Source organism: Lepidochelys kempii, chromosome 11 (genome assembly GCF_965140265.1).
Source record: "Lepidochelys kempii isolate rLepKem1 chromosome 11, rLepKem1.hap2, whole genome shotgun sequence".
In the NCBI taxonomy this organism is placed as follows: domain Eukaryota; kingdom Metazoa; phylum Chordata; order Testudines; family Cheloniidae; genus Lepidochelys; species Lepidochelys kempii.
The window spans coordinates 68,875,131-68,895,529 of record NC_133266.1 but is presented as its reverse complement, the minus strand read 5'-3'; the positions used below and the strand labels follow the sequence as shown (position 1 = coordinate 68,895,529).

At 42.7% G+C, this 20,399-nt stretch overlaps 1 protein-coding gene across 3 annotated transcripts in view; it reads right to left on the bottom strand.

Annotated features, from left to right (window-relative positions):
• Positions 1-20,399, bottom strand: part of UBE2F (ubiquitin conjugating enzyme E2 F (putative)) — a 125,984-nt gene that overhangs the window by 23,313 nt on the left and 82,272 nt on the right. For all 3 annotated transcript variants that reach the window (XM_073306748.1, XM_073306751.1, XM_073306749.1), the window contains one exon: positions 18,905-18,967. In XM_073306748.1, coding sequence (XP_073162849.1) covers positions 18,905-18,967 — 63 coding nt within the window. The remainder of the gene's footprint in view (positions 1-18,904; positions 18,968-20,399) is intronic.

Sequence of the window (20,399 nt, the reverse complement as noted above, 5' to 3'; positions counted from 1 at the left end):
TTTCAACCAATGTTAGCCACCTGTATCCAAGCAAAATATTAATTTTCTGTAAAGCTATTAATAATCACTACAATTTAGTGTTTAATATTCCAAATTTTGTACATGGGAATAGCTACAAAAATATGATTGACTACTGAGCATCAGTAAGCACAAAATACAATGAATTAGGGTCAGCCAACCTTGTAGATCTTTGTCTCCAACCACACAAACATACTTATATTATCGCTGTGACTGAAGAGGTTTATTCACAGGGGACTCAGTCTCATAATTCCCAGAAAAGACAAACCTAAACAAAAGAAGTGAATGCACACCGAAGGAATGAAAAACATTATCTTGATATCCCATACACCACTTTGCCTTTTATGATGGTCACGATATATTGACTTCCATGTTTGAATAGAATCACTATACACTTCTGACATGAATAAAAGACAAAGCATTACAGACTTTCCAATAAGACATCTAAAATACTATACAACACAGATATTTTCAAGCTTCAATTCCTTTGTCACTTAATATGCAAATCCTAAATGAAGACTGTAAATGCAGTCAGACATCCAACAACGTGTCTGAAGTTTTTTTTAAAAAACTGCTGCTATGAAATTCCTTATAACTTGACATTTAGGTCTGTGTTCTTCATTTTTTAAATGCTCTCCACATATTTAATAGGGAAAACCAACTATGAAAAAATTAGGTAGTGAGCATCCATTCAATAGCTCAGATTAAAATGAAGCCAAAAACAAATGAGACACTGTCAGGCTACAAACTTCCCTTTCCTACCCTCTTAATAAAAAGGATACCTACCCTCCCACCTCTAAAGGCTTCCTAAACACTAAGGCTCTGGTCCTGTACCTAGAACTCTGTGAGTAGAGCCTGTACCTCCTTGGTTTTCAGTGCAAGATTGGTTTGTACGGCATAGTATCATATTCAAATTGAATAATGAAAATAAGGAATAGAACATTACAAATTAATAATTATTTTATTCAGACTTTACATAACCCCAAAATTAATGGCAGAATTCCAATCTAAATAGTTCAGAAGAGAAAAATAAATTAGAGGGGTTAATTTAATAAAATACTAATGGATATGCTCCGTTCATCTGACTCCAATAGCATACATTATAGTGTATCTTCTGAACAGCAACAGTTGATCTTTCTAATTGTTTAAACTGATCAGCACATCCAATATTTAACTGAAGAATTAGATTATTAATAAACAAACACACTGCAGCCCCAAGGCATTTCTAAATGTCCTGTTTTTCATTAATTTAAAGTGGTGTTGTTTGGAGGGTGGAGAAGAAGGAAGCTGATGTCTTGTCTGATTATATGAAAGATGCACTGTAGACAGCTAATAAACAATTTAATGACTATTTCCCACTAATTATCGCATCCTAACAGGTGGTTGCTGACTGTAGGAATAAGCACCAGTCAGTTTCCATGTTAGTTTCACTTTATACATCTCTTAAGAAAATATCAATCTGCACTCTAGATCATCTTCATATTGAGGGATTTCATTAAGGATCGGCCACAAATCCACAGAAGTCAATGGGTCTTTCCAGTGACTTCAATGCGTTTTGGACCAGGCCCACAGGGATTTGGTATGCATATTTCTCCGCTAAAGGCAAAGCTCAATATCAACCTCATCACATTAAAGATTTATATTTTACTGTTCCAAAGCTCAGGGAGGAAAAAAGCTGTATTATTAACATGCAGACTCCCTACCCAAAAGAGTACTTTAATGATTTAAGCTTTTAGTATTTTTAGCACATGGAGATATGGCTGGCAGCGTCATAGTATCAAGGCAAGATTTGGCTCGTGCTCTAACAGGCTTCTAATTTTTAAAGTTATGCTGTGACAAGAAGTGACAATAACAAACAACACAGGGTAAGGGGAGTGGTAGGAAAAGAGTTACAGTAAGATCATGTGCTTACTGTGAATAGATTTGTTTTTGTTTATACCAAAAGATTCAACAGAAAAATTGATCATCAGAGACATTTCTCTCATATTCAGAATTTAAATACAGTTTATATAATTTATTATTCTTTTGCCTAGGAAAAGCTTCAGTCACTGACTTGATGCATTAGTCACACATGCATTTACATCCATATTGCGCTTTTCATACAGATGCATCAAAGAAGGTTTCATGTTAAAACAGATGAAGTTTAATGCAAAATAATCTACTGCTTTGGCTAAACTATATCTAACGGCGAAAACTAATCTCAAAAGGTAGTCAGTGAAAAAAGATCAAGAAAGATCTATGTTTGAACACACTTATCTGTGTTTCAAACGCTTTTCTTCTTCAATTAGAACCAACAAATGGATTTTCAAGGGAAACTTTAAAACCCTAAGCCTGTTCAAGCTATAACAAAGCGGTTTTCAACCTTTACATACCAAGATTTCCATCCCATTTAGAAATATGGGAAGGGGAGTGTAGCTGAAATCATAATACCTGTTCTTGACCCTTAGGTTAAGAAACCATGTTATATCATCTCTATATGGTATTATTGTTCATTATATAAACCTATACTACAATTCAGCTAAACTTATTTCTGGTTAGTAATTGGGTAATTATTAGTTGAAAATATTCACTACCGTTAATCTATTCCATTCATTATCCAGGTAACTGAATCAGATTTACATTAAAATGTTGAGAATATGTAAATACTCTGAGAAAGGCCCAGAAGATGCAAAAACGTAGAACTTTGTCATTCTCTCATAACTTTCAGAATGAATATATTCCACTAGAAATATTTGTTGGCCATTCCCAGCTTCTGGCAAACAGAGGCTAGACACAACATCCCTGCCCATCCTGGCTAATAGCCATTGATGGATCTATCCTTCATGAACTTATCTTGTTCTTTTTTGAACCCTGTTATAGTCTTGGCCTTCACAACATCCTCTGGCAAGGAGTTCCACAGGTTGACTGTGCATTATGTGAAAAAATACTTCCTTTTGTTTTAAACTTGCTGCCTATTAATTTCATTTGGTGACCCTTAGTTCTTATGTTATGAGGAGTAAATAACACTTCCTTATTTACTTTCTCCACACCAGTCATGATTTTATAGACCTCTATCATATCCCCCCTTAGTCCTCTATTTTCCAAGCTGAAAAGTCCCAGTCTGATTAATCTCTCCTCATATGGAAGCTGTTCCATACCCCTAACAACTTTTGTTGCCCTTTTCTGAACCTTTTCCAATTCCAATATATCTTTTTTGAGATGGGGTGACCACATCTGCACGCAGTATTCAAGGTGTGGGCACACCATGGATTTATACAGAGGCAATAGGATATTTTCTGTCTTATTATCTATCCCTTTCTTAATTACTCCCAACGTTCTGATTGCTTTTTGAACCGCCGCTGCACACTGAGGAGATGTTTTTGGAGACCTATCCACAATGACGCCAAGATCTCTTTCTTGAGTGGTAACAACTAATTTAGACCCCATCATTTTACATGTATAGTTGGGATTATATTTTCCAATGTGCATCTGCCATTTTGTTGCCCAGTCACCCAGTTTTGAGAGATCCTTTGTAGGTCTTCGCAGTCTGCTTGAGACTGAACTATCTCGAGAATCCAGTTTACATTCTTAAATGTCATTTGGTAGTGTTTTAGCATTCAGGAGTCAGACTTTTCTCCTTTTCATTTTAGTTTAGTTATGTATTAATTCTATTCTATTTTATATAGGATCTTATACCCAACTTGTGAACTGCCACAGGTAACATAGAAGCACAGTACCTACTGTTGATTCTGATCTACAATATGTGATCCAATCCTCTCTTATATTTTCTAAGAACTGAGTGAGAATGAAAGCAGGAAAACACTACACAATCAGAAGGCGATTTCTGAATACTTTTTCCTCAGCATACACTATATTTCAGCCAAGTAATACCCTCAAGCCAAACAATATTGCTCGGCATATAACAGACATTTCTGGAATTCCCACTCAAATGTGTATTAAAAACAGCAGCAGTGGGAGCTCATGAACAGAGGATTTCACAATATTCATGCACCATAAGTCTGAAAACACCTTTCCAGGGAGCATCATGAAAACTGGCCTCTTTAAAGTCATTCGTGCTTACAAAAATCCTTATTTCCTATGGAGCATATTCTAAAAAACGAAGAGAAACAGAAGCTGAGCAGCCAGGGTACTTTAAGGTGGAGGAACTCCGCTTTCTATACTTGTGCAGTTCTCCTAATGTAGGTATGAAAAATATTCTCCATGCTAGGCACATGTTACAGGTAGTTCTTTAATACCCTTCTGAAGACCAGGCTTTCTTCTTGGCCTTCACATCAGCTACAGCAGTTGAATAAGTCTTCTGCTGCTACTCATAAGAAAGGGAAGAAGGCCACAGCAAGTAAAAGCCTTAGTTATACTCCTGGGGGAATTTCTTTGCTTCCCGCAGAAAAACGACTTCCGAAGGAAAGCCACAAGAGCGGTCATGAGACCCTCCCCAGCAGTACGTTTTGGGTGCCCAGGGCAGCTGACAGAGAGGTAAATCACTGTGGGGCAGGAGGCAGGACTGGGGAAGACCTGGCTGGTGGCTCCTACCCTGCACCAGGCTCAGCTGCTAGCCCTGGCTGGGCTGGCGAGAGGATGGGACTTCCTCTTCCCCTGCACAGCATCCAGGGCTGGGTCAGACCCATCCCCAGATTTCTCCCCAGGCTGCAGGAAGCTCTTCAAACTCCCCCCTGCCCCCACCCCCCACTTTTTGCTCCCATCGCTCATCAGTTGCAGGGGGAGGGGTGACTGTACAGGGAGCTGCTCCCCCATCCACCCAACCGCCGTGCATCCAGACCCCATCATACCCAGCCCCGCCTGCCGAGCATCACCTCCCCACACCCAGCCCTGCCAAGCCCCACTCCCCCTGTACCTGGACAACCCTGATGAGTCACCCCCACCCTACCGAGCCCCAACCAGCTGCACCTAGATTTCCACCCACTGAGCCCCACAGGATCTGGACCCCCCCCCCACTAGACCCCACACCCAGACTCCCTGCCGAGCTCTATGCCTGCCACACACCGAGCTCCAGCCACCTTCACTGGACCCCCCCTGCAGAGTCCCATTACACCCAGAACCCACAACAAACCTGTGCATCCAGACCCCCCCCTGCACCTGGATCCCCCACTGAGCCATCCACATGCAGATTGCCCCACACAGAACGCTCTCAACCCACACTAAGCCCCTCCACATTTGGATCCTGCTGGGCTGAGCCTGCCTGCCCACACCTGGTGTACCTGGCACAGAGGAGCAGGGCCCTGGAGTGTTTCTGGGGCAAGCCCGATCCTTGCACCATGTCAGGGTTGGGTGAAGCCTCACCGCTGAGTCCGTGTCCCCGGGGGAAGCTGCACATGATCTCCCACCTCTATGCATCCAGTGGCCTGTGCTCCCCAATGCCATGCTCGAGCCTCTACGTTTATTTGACAAATAAAATTTGCAGAATTTTGCACAATTTTAAAATATTTTGCGCAGAATTTTTAATTTTCTGGTGCAGAATTTTTAGTTTTTTGGCGCAGAATGCTCTCAGTATAGTTAGCTCAGAAGACTAGTAATTGTTTAAAATCTACCACAAGACACTTGGATAGGGAACAGTTCAAGGATCTGCAGAGTTCAAACACAAATTCTTCTGAAAAGCTTAAATAGGATAAAAATAAGATGGTTCAGAACTGCTTTCGCTATCTGATCAACAATAGTACAGACCAGCTCCAACACCATGTCTTGAGGGATATGCAAAACTTCTCTTAAAAACTTCAGCATGCTTCCTAATGTGTTGAAATCTTAATGAATGCAGTGTAGTCTTACTGAGCTTACAGAAAAATCAGTAACTCAGGAAGGCTGCACTGCATTGATTCACATTTGGAAAGGACATCATCAGATTGGCTATAACGACTTGCCTTTAAACTGAAAGCTTATGTTATGCAAAAAATATTGGAAATATCCAATTCCAGTGGGAGAACCTAAACCCACGGAATGTGTGGAAATCCAACATGTGCGTCTTCCCAGCATCTTACAGCTAGCACTTCTCTGACCATCTTCTTCTGGAATCTGACCACTTGAGAAGGTGTATTTCAGCAGTACAATGGTTTTAAATAAAGCAATTGTGAATCAATGACTCTCTTGGACATCTTTCAAGTCCATGAGGTGCATCTATGGTAGTTTGGGTAAACCTAAAACTCTCACAAGAAGTACACTCCAGATAAAAACTTACTAGCTAAGCCTACACTTACAAATGCACTATAATCAAACTTTAGTAGTCATGTACAATAATCTGCTTATTTAGTGTTTCCTTTTAATGACTAAGGTTGCATTATTTTCAGCACCTTGATTTCACATAAAATGTGAAATTCTTTTCTTGCTATTAAAAACAAAATTAAAATGGTCTGGTTTTTTTTTTCTGTGCATGTTTACAGATAATCTGGAAGAAGTGGATGTGACTGAATAACCAATCACTGAAGAATGGAAGGTATAGGAAGGCCGGGGAAGGTGGGATGCTGGGTAAAACCAGCTGCTCTGTGCCGTGGTTCTCTTATAGAGCTAAAAACTGCAGACCAGACTACTGAGAGTGGTGGGTGGCACTGAGAGACCCAGAAAACTTACGAGAAAGGGGAGCATCCCCTCCTCAACCCTTTGGAGAAAATAAAGAGAAAAACTACAAAATTGGGTGGAACTTTCTCTTCTGGTATATACAGAAACATTTTTAGCACTTTATAAAGTGTTATTTGGTTGACACACATATACGTGCGTATGAAATTTAATGTTGCCATGTGAAAATTGCCATTTTGCTCCATGAAAATTGGCACTCTTTTCCAAGACAAAATACAGCCTGAGTGTATACTCAAACAGGCTAAAGGAAAGGACTGCTTAAATAGCGATACAACAGATGAAAGTCTTGTGTATGAAGGCCCTGCAGAGATGACATGAACAAGACAACTGTGACCCGTGTCTAAATGGATTTACAGTAGAACCTGAGTTACAAACTGACTGGTCAACCACACACCTCATTTGGAACCAGAAGTACAGAGTCAGGCAGCAGCAGAGAGGGGGAAAAAAGGCACACACAGTACAGTACTGTGTTAAACAAACTACAAAAAAAAAGGGGAAAGTTTAAAAAAGATTTGACAAAATGTAAGGAAACTGTTTTTGTGCTTGTTTCATTTAAATTAAGATGGTTAAAAGCAGCATTTTTCTTCTGAATAGTAAAGTTTCAAAGCTGTATTACTTCAATGTTCAGTTGTAAACTTTTGAAAGAACAACTGTAATGTTTTGTTCAGAGTTCAAAACATTTCAAAGTTACGAACAACCTGCATTCCAAAGGTGCTCATAACTCAGGTTTTACGGTACTTTGATGGAAATTAACTGAACTTCTCTCGTATCACTTGCTTGAAGCCACATATTCCAAAGGTAAATCTTAGTTACCTACCCTTAATTTTTCCATCTCTGAGGTGGGCAGCTGGTTCTCCATGATCCATTACAACTGGGTTATTGATTGTCATCTTCCAAGCACAGAGGTTTTTAAGAACTACTTTCTTAACTGCTTGTAACTCTAGGAAGTTGTTCCAACGAGCTTCATGATACATTTCCCTTCAATTGAAGGGGCCTATCTGAACTCCCTCAATGGTGTAGAAAGTAATCTGAGTCCTGATTCTGGAAATCCCACTGATAATCAGGACCATTTTTAAAGTACAGAGGTGCATCACCACTACCAGTTTCCACATTCAGTCACAGCATAAATAGTAAGTGGAGTCCCTCGAGGGCAAATACTTGGGAGTTCCCAGAAAAAATACAGATCATGAAATCTTTCCTTGGCCAACTTGACTAGAACTAGGAATGTCTGAGAGAATGCCCAGAAATTGGCTAGATCCTGAAAGGGCACTAAGGAGCTCCTCTGAAAATAGACGAAACTGAAGAACTTGAGTATGTGAAAGATCTGGTCACTAGGTACAGATGTTATCTAATATGGATCGGTTATCAACACATCTTCTAAGATACTCCTGTTATAGACTGGCCATCAGAGGTACAATCAGACTGGTAAGATACAAGGAACCAGAGAGAAGCCAAAGGACAATGGAACTGGTAATACGTCTGCAATTTTGTAAAATGCAGGTAGTATTGATGAAACAGGCTTTCTTGTAGGACCATGAAAATCCTGAGGAAAAATCTCTGTCAGAAAGGTCTGGACTTCATGGAGAAATGAGCATTGCACACTGTCATTCAGTCCAGACAGATCCACTACTGGGATAAACTTGTCTGCTCTCTTCTCTACCACAAGAAGGTCTTGAATGAACACACACACAAATCACCAGGGAAACTAGTACCTGTTTCTGGTAAAATGAGGTTTGCAATATTGTCCTCTGTCATAAATATAAAGGGAAGGGTAAACACCTTTAAAATCCCTCCTGGCCAGAGGAAAAACCCTTTCACCTGTAAAGGGTTAAGGAGCTAGGATAACCTCGCTGGCACCTGACCAAAAAGACCAACGAGGAGACAAGATACTTTCAAAAGCTGGAGGGAGCAAGAAACAAAGTCTCTCTCTGTCTGTGTGTGTGATGCATTTGCCGGGAACAGAAAGGAATGGAGTCTTAGAGTCTGTTTGTTTAAATGGCTGAGAAAATAAGCTGTGCTGAATGGAATGTATATTCCTGTTTTTGTGTCTTTTTGTAACTTAAGGTTTTGCCTAGAGGGATTCTCTATGTTTTGAATCTAATTACCCTGTAAGGTATTTACCATCCTGATTTTACAGACGTGATTCTTTTACTTTTTCTTCTATTAAAATTCTTCTTTTAAGACCCTGATTGATATTTTCATTGTTCTTAAGATCCAAGGGTTTGGTTCTGTGTTCACCTATGTAAATTGGTGAGGATTTTTATCAAGCCTTCCCCAGGAAAGGGGGTGTAGGGTTTGGGGAGGATTTTTCGGGGAAAGATGTTTCCGAGCGGGCTCTTTCCCGGTTATATGTCTGTTAAATGCTTGGTGGTGGCAGCAATAAAGTCCCAGGGAAAAGGGAAAATAGTTTCTACCTTGGGGAAGTTTTAACCTAAGCTGGTAAAAATAAGCTTAGGAGGTTTTCATGCAGGTCCCTACATCTGTACCTTAGAGTTCAGAGTGGGGAAGGAACCTTGACATCCTCAATGCCTATTTATTGGTCCAGTAAAAGGAGGGATGACAGCACAGATGGATGGGAACCAGCAAATCTATGGGAAGGCTCTCAAAACCGTCTGTTTGATGTGGATTTTTAAATTTGATTTAGAAGCTTGAAAACCTCCCAGAAGGCAGTTCTGTTTTAAGGGCAAAATGGTAGAAGCTCAAGGTGGATTTATGTGAAGGTTGGTTCCACCCCCCAACCCATTCCTGTTTTCCCCCAACTTTTCTTTTTCTCTCTTCTTCTTACCCTTCTGGTCATGGTACACAAAGGCTGAAGGCTTGAACTAACCATCTCAAAAATGATAGCACAATCTACCAAGATAACCTATTCACAGTCGTAAAGACTCTGCTGCTCCTGCAGCTACAACTTTGCTGCTGCCCCAGTCCATGACCCTAGCCCTTGAAGAGGCAGGGGAAAACTTTTCTCCTTTCTTTTTTCTTTAAACAAACATGTACAGAAGTACTGGATGAGGAGGAAAGGAGAAGAGCAGTAGCACTCATACTTGAAGTCCCTTGCTCATACAGTACTTCTCTGTGAGCGTTACAGCCTTGTTGAAGTGGTTTTACAGCTCAGTAACAAAACGGTGCACTCTCCTCTTTTAATGCTGACAGTTTAGTGCAGCCTTTAAATTGGCCATTGTGAGCAACTAAACACTCTCCCATGTCATTGGATGAAAGCTGCTGTCAGACTCCGTAAAATGGCAGCTTTTATGGCTCTGGCTGGTGCATGCAACAGCAAGCCACAAAGGTGTAGCTCCTCCAATCTTCTGGTGCTAGGTGCTCACTAGCTTCCTCCTCTCTGAATGGTGCATGCGCCAGAAAGCCACAGAGAGGCAGTTACCCCTGACACTCATGCTGTTCAGTATATATTTGTGTTCTTTATCATACATGTAAGACATTTAACAAATCCGGGGCTTTAGTATAGGTCTATATGGCCAAACAAAAACAAAACAAAACAAAACACCCCACACCCATGCAGCAGAGTCTCAGAGCCTGGGTCTACAGACTTGGGCTTGAGTTACGGCACTAAAAATAGCCATCACCGCTGCTGTGTCCTGCTGTCAGCAGACGGTGAAGTACGACTGCTAACAGTCATCATCCACCGCTTCTGCTGTAACTCTGCTCTCCTGCTTTTGTAAATGAGCTCGGTCTCAATAGCAAATTTCTCCATGTTGTCATCATCCACTGCTTCCGCTGCAACTCTGCTCTCCTGGTGCCATGAATCCAGTTCACAGGTCCTCTCGTCGTTCTGTATAAATATCTATTCTCGTGGCATCCGTCGTCATCCACCGTTTCCACTGCAACTCTGCTCTTCTGCAGACGCCATACCACAGCAAGCATGGAGTCCATTCAGCTCACTGCTGCTGTTGTGAGCATAGTCAACACCTTGCGCCTTATCCTGGAGTATATGCAGAAGCGGGCTAAGAGATGCCAGCACGAGGACGATTTTGATGAGGACATGGACACAGATGTTCCTGAAAGCATGGGCTGTGGCAATTGGGACATCATGGCGGCGGTGGGGCTGGTTGATACAGTGGAACGCTGATTCTTAGCCCGGCAAACAAGCACAGAGTGGTGGGACCGCATAATGTTGCGGGTATGGGATGATTCACCGTGGCTGCGAAACTTTCCCATGCATAAGGCCACTTTCCTGGAACTCTGAGAGTCGCTTTCCCGCACCCTGAAGCGCAGAAATACCAAGATGAGAGCTGCCCTGACAGTTGAGAAGCGAGTGGCGATAGCCCTGTGGAAGCTTGCTACCCCTGACTGCTACCGGTCAGTCGGGAATCAATTTGGAGTGGGCAAATCTACTGTGGGGCTGCTGTCATCCAAGTAGCCAATGCAGTCATTGACATTCTGTTTTTAAGAGTAGTGACTCTGGGAAATGCGCAGGTCATAGTGGATGGCTTTGCTGCAATGGATTTCCCTAACTGTGGTGGGGCGATAGACTGAACGCATATCCCTATCTTGGCACTGGACCACCTTGCCAACCAGTACATAAACTGCAAGGGGTACTTCTCAATGGTGCTGCAAGCACTGGTAGATCACAAGGGACGTTTCACCGACATCAACGTCGGATGGTCAGAAAAGGTGCATGACGCTCGCATCTTTAGGAACTCCGGGCTATTCGAGCAGCTGCAAAAAGGGACTTCACTTCCCAGACCAGAAAATTACCATTGGGGATGCTGAAATGCCAACAGTTATCCTTGGAGACCCAGTCTACCCCTTGCTCCCATGGCTCATGAAGCCGTACACAGGTAGCCTGGACAGTAATAAGGAGCAATTCAACTATATGCTGAGCAAGTGCAGAATGGTGGTAGAATGTGCCTTTGGACTTTTAAAAGCTCGCTGCCGCTGTTTGCTGACTAGGTCGGACCTCAGCGCAACCATCATTCCCATTGTTATTGCTGCTTGCTATGTGCTCCATAATATCTGAGAGATTAAGGGGGAAGACGTTTATGGCAGGGTGGGAGGTTGAGATAAAATCGCCTGGTGTCCAATTTTGAGCAGCCAGACACCAGGGTGATTAGAAGACCACAGCAAGGCACGCTGTGCATCAGAGAGGCTTTTAAAACCAGTTTCATGACTGGCCAGGCTATGGTGTGACAGTTGTGCGTATTTCTCCTTGATGCAAACCCGCCCCCTGTAAGCCAACCACCCTCCCCCCTTGGAAATAAAGTAACTACTCTTTTGAAACCATGCATTCTTTGTTTATTAATTTTAAAAAAGGGAGATAACTGACAAGGTAACCCAGGTGGAGTGGGGTTGGGGAGGAGGGAAGGACAAGGCCACATTGCTTATTGTGGCCACACTACAAATCAAACTGTTTCAATGACAGCCTTCTGTTGCTTGGGCCATCCGCTGGAGTGGAGTGGCTGGGTGCCCGGAGCCTCCCTCACCACATTCTTGGGCGTCTGGGTGAGGAGGATATGGAACTTGGGGAGGTGGTCAGGCAGTTGTACAATGGATGCGGCGGGGGTCTGTGCTCTTGTTGGCTTCCCTGTAGCTGCACCAGACGCTTCATCATGTCCATTTGCTCCCCCATTAGCCTTAGCATCGCCTCCTGCCTATGCTCTTCGCACTCCTGCCTCTGCTCTTCACGCTCACTTACTGCTTTCCTAGCCTCTAACAGCTGTCCCCTATCAGTGCAGGAGGACTGCATGTGCTCGGAAAACATGTCATCGCAAGTGCATTTTTTTCACCTTCTAATCTGCAGTAACCTCAGGGATGAAGATGATAGGGGGAGCCTAGAAACATTTGCACCTGGGGGGAGATAAAAAGGGAGAGTAAAATTTAAGATGATACATTTCTGAGAACAAAAGGGAGACTTTCACAGTGAATCAAGCAATTCACAGCAGACAGCACATGTGCTTTAGGTACAAGGTCGCATTTTGCCTTTTATACTGAGTGCCTGCGGCTATGGTGACACATCACACACAGATGGGCACTAGAATACAGCCATAGTAAGGCAAAGGGTATGCGGGGTTGGGCTTCTTATGCATAACATGTGGGAATGGTTTCAAACTGCAGTGCCATCTTTTCCCATAGCAACCAATGGGTTGGGTTTCACATTTAAAAGGAGGGGCTGCAGTTTTTGGGTGGATGTGCAGCACACACCTCCCCCCACCCCACCGCGTGGTTATTCTCTGGGATGATCCCTTTTAGCCAAGCGCAAACAGCCCAGCATGAATGGGGTCCTTTTACTGTTCCCTTACAAAAATTCCCCTATTTCAACCCGGTGACCATGAATGATATCACTCTCCTGAAGCCAACACAGAAAGATATAGACTGAAAGTTGCTTGAATGTGACCAAAACCCAGGACCATTCGCTGCCATGCTTTGTGCTGCAATGATTCCAGAATACTTTCAGAGTACCTCCAGGAGAGCTTCATGGAGATGTCCCTGGAGGATTCCCGCTCCATCCCCAGACATGTCAACAGACTTTTCCAGTAGCTGTACTGGCCGCGAATGCATCCCAATTCTTCAGGGCAAATCAAACATTAAACACTATTGCTTTTAAACCCTGTACTGTAGTTACAAATGTGCACTCACCAGAGGTGCCTTCTCCAGCTTCAGGGTTGGGGATCCTGCCTTCAGGCTATTGGCTCCAGGGTGGTGAAAGGTCCTGGCTGCCGGTGAGAATGGATTCACTGCTTGCGTGCTGTGCATTCTCCTCCTCCTTTTCCTCATCCACAAAATCCATCTACCTGTTGCGTGAGACTCCCCCCTTGCAGGTGTCCAGGGACAGCGGTGGGGCAGTCCCCTCCTAGAATGGCATGCAGCTGATCACAGAAGCGGCATGTATGGGGCTCTCACCCGAAGCAACTGTTTGCCTCCTTTATCTTTTGGTTGGCTTGCCTCAGCTCAACTTTCACGTGGCACTGCTGTGTGTCCCTGTTGTAGCCTCTCTCCAACATGCCCTGTGAGATTTTGGCAAATATATTTGCATTTCTTCTTTTTGATCAGAGTTCTGCCTGCACAGATGTTTCTCACCATACAGCAGTCAGATCCAGTGTCTCCCTTTCGATCCATTCTGGAGCTCGTTTGTGATTCTGGGGGGACTGCATGGTCACCTGTCTGCTGAGTTCACCACGCTGACCAAACAGGAAACTAAATTCAAAAGTTCCCGGGGCTTTTCCTGTGTACCTGGCTAGTGCATTGGAGCTCAAAGTGCTGTCCAGAGCAGTAACAATGGAGCACTCTGGGATAGCTAGATCACAGGCCCTGGTTCTCATGGGAGACGTCAATCACCCTGATATCTGCTGGGAGAGCAAAACAGCGGTGCACAGACAATCCAGGAAGTTTTTGGAAAGTGTAGGGGACAATTTCCTGGTTCAAGCGCTGGAGGAACCAACTAGGGGCAGAGCTCTTCTTGACCTGCTGCTCACAAACCGGGAAGAATTAGTAGGGGAAGCTAAAGTGGATGGGAACCTGGGAGGCAGTGACCATAAGATGGTCGAGTTCAGGATCCTAACACAGGGAAGAAAGGAGAGCAGCAGAATACGGACCCTGGACTTCAGAAAAGCAGACTCTGACTCCCTCAGGGAACTGATGGGCAGGATCCCCTAGGAGAATAACATGAGGGAGAAAGGAGTCCAGGAGAGCTGGCTGTATTTTAAAGAATCCTTATTGAGGTTACAGGGACAAGCCATCCCAATGTATAGAAAGAATAGTAAATATGGCAGGCAACCAGCTTGGCTTAACAGTGAAATCCTTGCTGATCTTAAACACAAAAAAGAAGCTTACGAGAAGTGGAAGATTGGACAAATGACCAGGGAAGAGTATAAAAATATTGCTCGGGCATGCAGGAGTGAAATCAGGAAGGCCAAATCACACCTGGAGTTGCAGCTAGCAAGAGATGTTAAGAGTAACAAGAAGGGTTTCTTCAGGTATGTTAGCAACAAGAAGAAAGTGTGGGCCCCTTACTGAATGAGGGAGGCAACCTAGTGACAGAGGATGTGGAAAAAGCTAATGTACTCAATGCTGCTTTTGCTTGCCTCTGTCTTCACGAACAAGGTCAGCTCCCAGACTACTGCACTGGGCAGCACAGCATGGGGAGGAGGCAACCAGCCCTCTGTGGAGAAAGAAGTGGTTTGGGACTATTTAGAAAAGCTGGACTAGCACAAGTCCATGGGGCCGGATGCACTGCATCCGAGAGTGCTAAAGGAGTTGGCGGATGTGATTGCAGAGCCATTGGCCATTATCTTTGAAAACTCATGGCGATCAGGGGAAGTCCCGGACAACTGGAAAAAGGCTAATGTAGTGCCCATCTTTAAAAAGGGGAAGGAGGAGGATCCTGGGAACTACAGGCCAGTCAGCCTCACCTCAGTCCCTGGAAAAATCATGGAGCAGGTCCTCAAGGAATCAATTCTGAAGCACTTAGAGGAGAGGAAAGCAATCAGGAACAGTCAGCATGGATTCACCAAGGACAAGTCATGCCTGACTAATCTAATTGCCTTCTATGACGAGATAACTGGCTCTGTGGATGAGGGGAAAGCAGTGGACGTGTTGTTCCTTGACTTCAGCAAAGCTTTTGACATGGTCTCGTGGTTTCGGGGAAGGGGTTGGAATGGGGGCAGGGAAGGGGTGGGAAGAGGTGGGGTGAGGCCTCATGGAAGGGGTGGAGTTGGGGCAGGGCTGGGGCAGCAGGGTAGGGGGTCAGTGATGCGGCCCTCGCGCCAATGTACTAGTCCTCATGTGTCCCTCGTGGTCATGAGAGTTTGAGACCCCTGCCTAAGAGTGAGAGACTTAGAAGCTTAATCTATGTAGTTCATGCAAGAGAGATGGTTAAGAGGTGCCTTGATGATAATCTACAAGTATCTGCAAGAGTAGAGATTTCTGATAATCGATGGATCTTTAATCGAGCAGAAAAAGGCATAATAGTTGAAAACCAAAGCTAGACAAATTCAGACTAGAAATAACATGTACGTTTTTGACAGTGAGGGTAAATAACCATTGGAACAACTTACCTATGGACATGGTGGATTCTCCATCACTTGAAGTCTTTAAATAAATACTGGTAGTTATGGGCTTGATGCAAAAGTTACTAGGTGACCTTTTACGGTCTCTGTTTTGCAGGACATCAGACTAGAATATTATAACAGTCCCTTCTGGCCTTAAAATCTGTTACTATTAATCTTATAACAGATTCAGAGGCATTTCCTTATTGCTTATATCTACAATACAACACTTGTTTGCTAAGAATCAAATAGTAAGGATTCAAATTTTGTGCCTTAACACAAACTACTGAAGGACTTTTTCCAGAACCGGTGAGAGGGCAGACATCTTTGTTATGACTTACCCCAGCCTAATGAGATATATAAGCTTCAGTTTTTCTACATAAATAACCAGAGGCTGGCTTTTAATTAGCTGTTACTACTCCTATCAGACAGGCATATTTAGCCAAATTAGCAGCAAGAGGGTCTCAGCACTTCAAATTTGAATCCAGCAAAATGACATCAATAATATACTGTATTGCTTCCTTTAGCAAATCACAAGGGAACGCTTAATGTGCATTTCTGTTGCTGCTGGAAGCCAAACACACACAATACTAACTACAAAAGCTCTTTTCTTGAAACATTTGTTTCAGACCCTAGGGCTACACTTGAAATTAAAGACATGTCTAAAAGCATCTCATTAATAAAAATTATTCATTAAAATTCTCAATAACTTAACGGTCTGAAAACATTTCTAAAAATACATGAGACGACAGGACAAAAACACTGCAGAGTTTTAACTTCACGATAGTACATGTACACTACATGAGGCATCTATACCAAAGACAGACCAAACCATCACAAACTTCTCTTCATCTCTCACTCTGAGGTTGCCTGCCAGGCACATTAATTTCTGTTTACTGTAAACATTTTTATTCCCCTTAGGTGGCAGCCATTATCTACCTTGGCTGCTGGCATGATGATGATGCACCATTAGCTAGTATAGATCCTCTGCCACTGCAGCTGAGTCATCTCAGTGTCGCTGTCAGCGAGGAACCTCCTGAGAAGCCCTCCAACACTGTGCTGTACATTCATAAATTAAAGCAGCCTCTGCATGATGCAACATGATGGAAAAGTGAACTGAAGATGCAACTGCTACAACAAATCAACCTACCTGAGTAGGAAATTTATTAATTTTTAAAATTGCTTTAGAGAAAATTTTCAACCTCTGCAGAATAGGAAAAAAAAAAAATTCATTCAAAAATTAAAAGATTTTTAACCCGATAAACCTTCCCAAGACTACTTATCACTTGGAGACACAAGGTGGGTGAGGTAATATCTTTTATTGGACCGACTTCTATTGCTGAGAGACAAGCTTTCGAGCCACACAGAGCTCTTCTTCAGGTCTGGGAAAGGTACTCCCAGCATCCTGAAAGTACTTCCAGACCTAAAGAGGAGCTCTGGATGGCTTGAAAATTTGTCTCTTTTACCAACAGAAGTTGGTCCAATAAAAGATATTGGCTCACCCACCTTGTGTCTAGTATCCGGGGACCAACATGGCTACAACTACACTGCATATCACCTGAAGAAGCATTTGACACTGCCTGGTATAGCAGTATGTATTTTCAAACTTTACTGCTCATTCCCCAATTGCTATTAAAACAAACCTTTCCCTGAAAATCCTATTACTACCATTTTCTTAGTATCACCGTGGATTTTAATTTGCGAGTATAGTTATAGAGATGCAGGATAGTAACTCTTGGCTTTTCATTCTCTGACAAGTGAGACATTATTGCATGATGGGCATGGTTTATTTTAGAGTGCATGGTATTGTGGGTATCCATGTTTATAGTCTCAGCATATTTTATTGCAAATCCTTGTTTGTAAGTAGAGTGGTAAAATCCTTGTAAAAATCAACCTAATATCAGAGTCAAACTGAATTCTTTCCTTCTGGCACTTCACAATGAGAAGTCTCTACATGCCAAATTATACTTTCAGGGACACCTGTGTAGCCTCACTGCCTCAGAGGGTTTACACAGATTTAAATGACTATATCTTAGTGCACAATTCTATCTCAAGTTGCATAAGGAGGAAGAGAATCAGGCTCACTCTTTTTTAGCTTTATTGGCTCCATTTTCTTGACTTTTTATTTATGGCTAGTTTCTCTCCTATTTAGTGGCTAGTAAAGCTCCATGACATCCTCTGCTCAAAAGGTGTTCTCTTTTTGGTTTTATCCTATTTCCAGGGAATAAATTCCTTAAAAGTGGAACTCAGGGCAGGGGCTGGACTAAAACTTTCCCAATTTCATGCTGTCTTCACTCTGTTTTTCTAAAAAGCACAAACACAGATTATACCAGAATTTACCGTACTATATTGTTATAAGAAATAGTGGGAAAACTAAGCTAGATACACTGGCACTTGTCTTAAAGAAATTATACTTGCTGCTTGACTTCCTGTTTTAATTGAACTCTTCCGATCACTATTAATCTGGAGAATTTCTTTAATCATCGTGCTTAACTTGAACACCACCAAAAAAACCAGAAGAGGTTAATTTGCAATTCAACACTAAACCATAAGAGCTCCAAAGCCCCATAAGCACAACTGTTCAGGCTAAAACGGGAAACTGAAGCCATGCAGGACATGTCTAGCCAATCTTCTGCAAAGGCTCCCACACAAAATCATGTTAAAGACTCATGAAGATCTCAAGTGCCTTCATCAACCCTCCATGATGAACTGATTTTAAACTAGTTCAAATGAAGTTGCTATACATATGAGAGAGTCTGCATGTATATATGAATTACAGCGTGTCCCTAGACAATGTGTGATGAACAAGACAATTTGGAGACTCCACAAAACAGTAGAAACAGCTTGTTTGGTTTCTCTCCCCACACTATTAAAGACAAATAGTTCTGGTCAATTACAGAGTCTATATCAAGAGAATTAACTCATCCTTATAAGTTTAGGTTCAAACAGACCCATTAACTTTAGATCTTCAATTACATTCTCAGTTTAAGATGCATTGTTTTCTAAGTTCTTTATTACTTAGGCCAGTATTTAGTTCCTTGGTAAACCATATTTTGTTTTGTGCAGTTCTTATTTTATATGGGAAAAATTGGATCAGTGGGCATTGTTTTGACAAGAGCAGGACTGCTCGCCATCCTTAAAAGCCTCCTGTTCCCTCTGGCTTAATGAAAAAACATGCAATGCAGGGGTTGTGTAAGACTTACACAAGAAACAGGTGTCTCTCTGGGGGAGGCAGAGGAGGTGGTCAGCTCAAGATGTATACTGGTTTGGGGAAAAAAAATGCTTTCAGTAAGTTGCTGACTCACCTTGTCCCGCAAATGATGTTCTGCAGCCTCAATATTCAAAGGATCATCAAAATTCAAGAGATCCTGGAAAAGAGTCAGGGGAATTTTTTTTAAGTAAGAAAAAATAATGATCTAGTTATCATATTATGTAAGAGGTTGAAAATACATTTAGTGTGATGAAACAAATAAGATGAGGCCAGCAAGTGCAGTAGGTTTAGAGAAATTGCTTCTTTTATACCTGCAGATCTCTGGTTTAGATCCTATGGGGGGTAAATTCAAACTAGTCTGGTGGTCACAATCCAACCCTTGATTAATTTTTGGCCAAGCGAAGCAAGGCTCTGTGCAATTACAGATTCACAGTAAGAAATCAGTGAACTAGATGGAAGTGCTGCCCCTTGAGACTCCCTCATTTAGTGTCACTTGATGTAACATTTTCCTTAACTCCAGTTCCATGAGTGTCTGGCCTACAGGTGTGTGTCCTGTATTACAAATTGTTGGCCAAGCGAAGCAAGGCTCTACACTAAACTTGATGGCATTTTTCTGATTGTCTGGATATCACATGATTATTTTTGAACATCACCTCTGATCAATTCCAAAATTTCCAGGAATGTTCTAGGCATCAATTGGCAGAGCATCATTGATTTTGGGGAAAAGTGGAAAACTAGAAAAATATGATTTAGAGGAAAATCAGCCCCACAAACTGGCTGCTGCTGCTGGCAGAGGAATCTCTCTGACGCCCCTGCTGCTGGTGACAGATATTAGAGGCAGCAGTGTAACTTCCTGAGTGGGGAGATTGTGTCGTCTGGAGTCTGACAGACCTTAGAGGGAGGGTTTTAGGGGGGAAACGGGGAGAAAAGAGTGGGGGAAGCAGCAGGCACTGCAGGAATAGGGTAGTAGTGGTGGAGGCAAGAGAAGCAGAGACCCGGAGGGGAGTGGTGAGGGTAGAAGCAGGGACATGGAAGGTAGAAGACAGAGCAGCTCTGAGTGTGAGGCTGGGATGCCTGTAACTGCTCATGATTCCCATCTCTGCCCACCATGATCTGGTCCCTGCTACCCTGCTTCTACATCCCTACACATTACTCCCCACCCATCAAATTGCTGCAGGCAGAAGAATCTCTGGAGCTTCCTGCCACTGCTTACTCATCACAGACATCAGTTTAACATGCTGCTCTAGCTCACTCTCTCTGGTTGTACAGTTCAGCTTAGATGCAACAAAGGGTGTGACATTCTAATGCTGGGCCACATCACATAGCCTCAGTATTATTTCCTCCAAATTTTGTTCTGTGAATCCAGGAAAACTAGTGGAAAGAAGGAAAGAAAGAAAGAAATGGGGGTGCTGAGGATGAATATACACAAACTGTACAAAAGGGTTAAATATAGTCATTTTAAATTTTACTTCTAAACATCCATCACTCAGTAATTCCTCCCTCAGAAAAAAGCAGCTGTCTTCTTTTAGCTGAGAACACTGCAAGTGCATTCTACAGCTTACTGGCACGGCTTGCAGTGTCTGTAATAT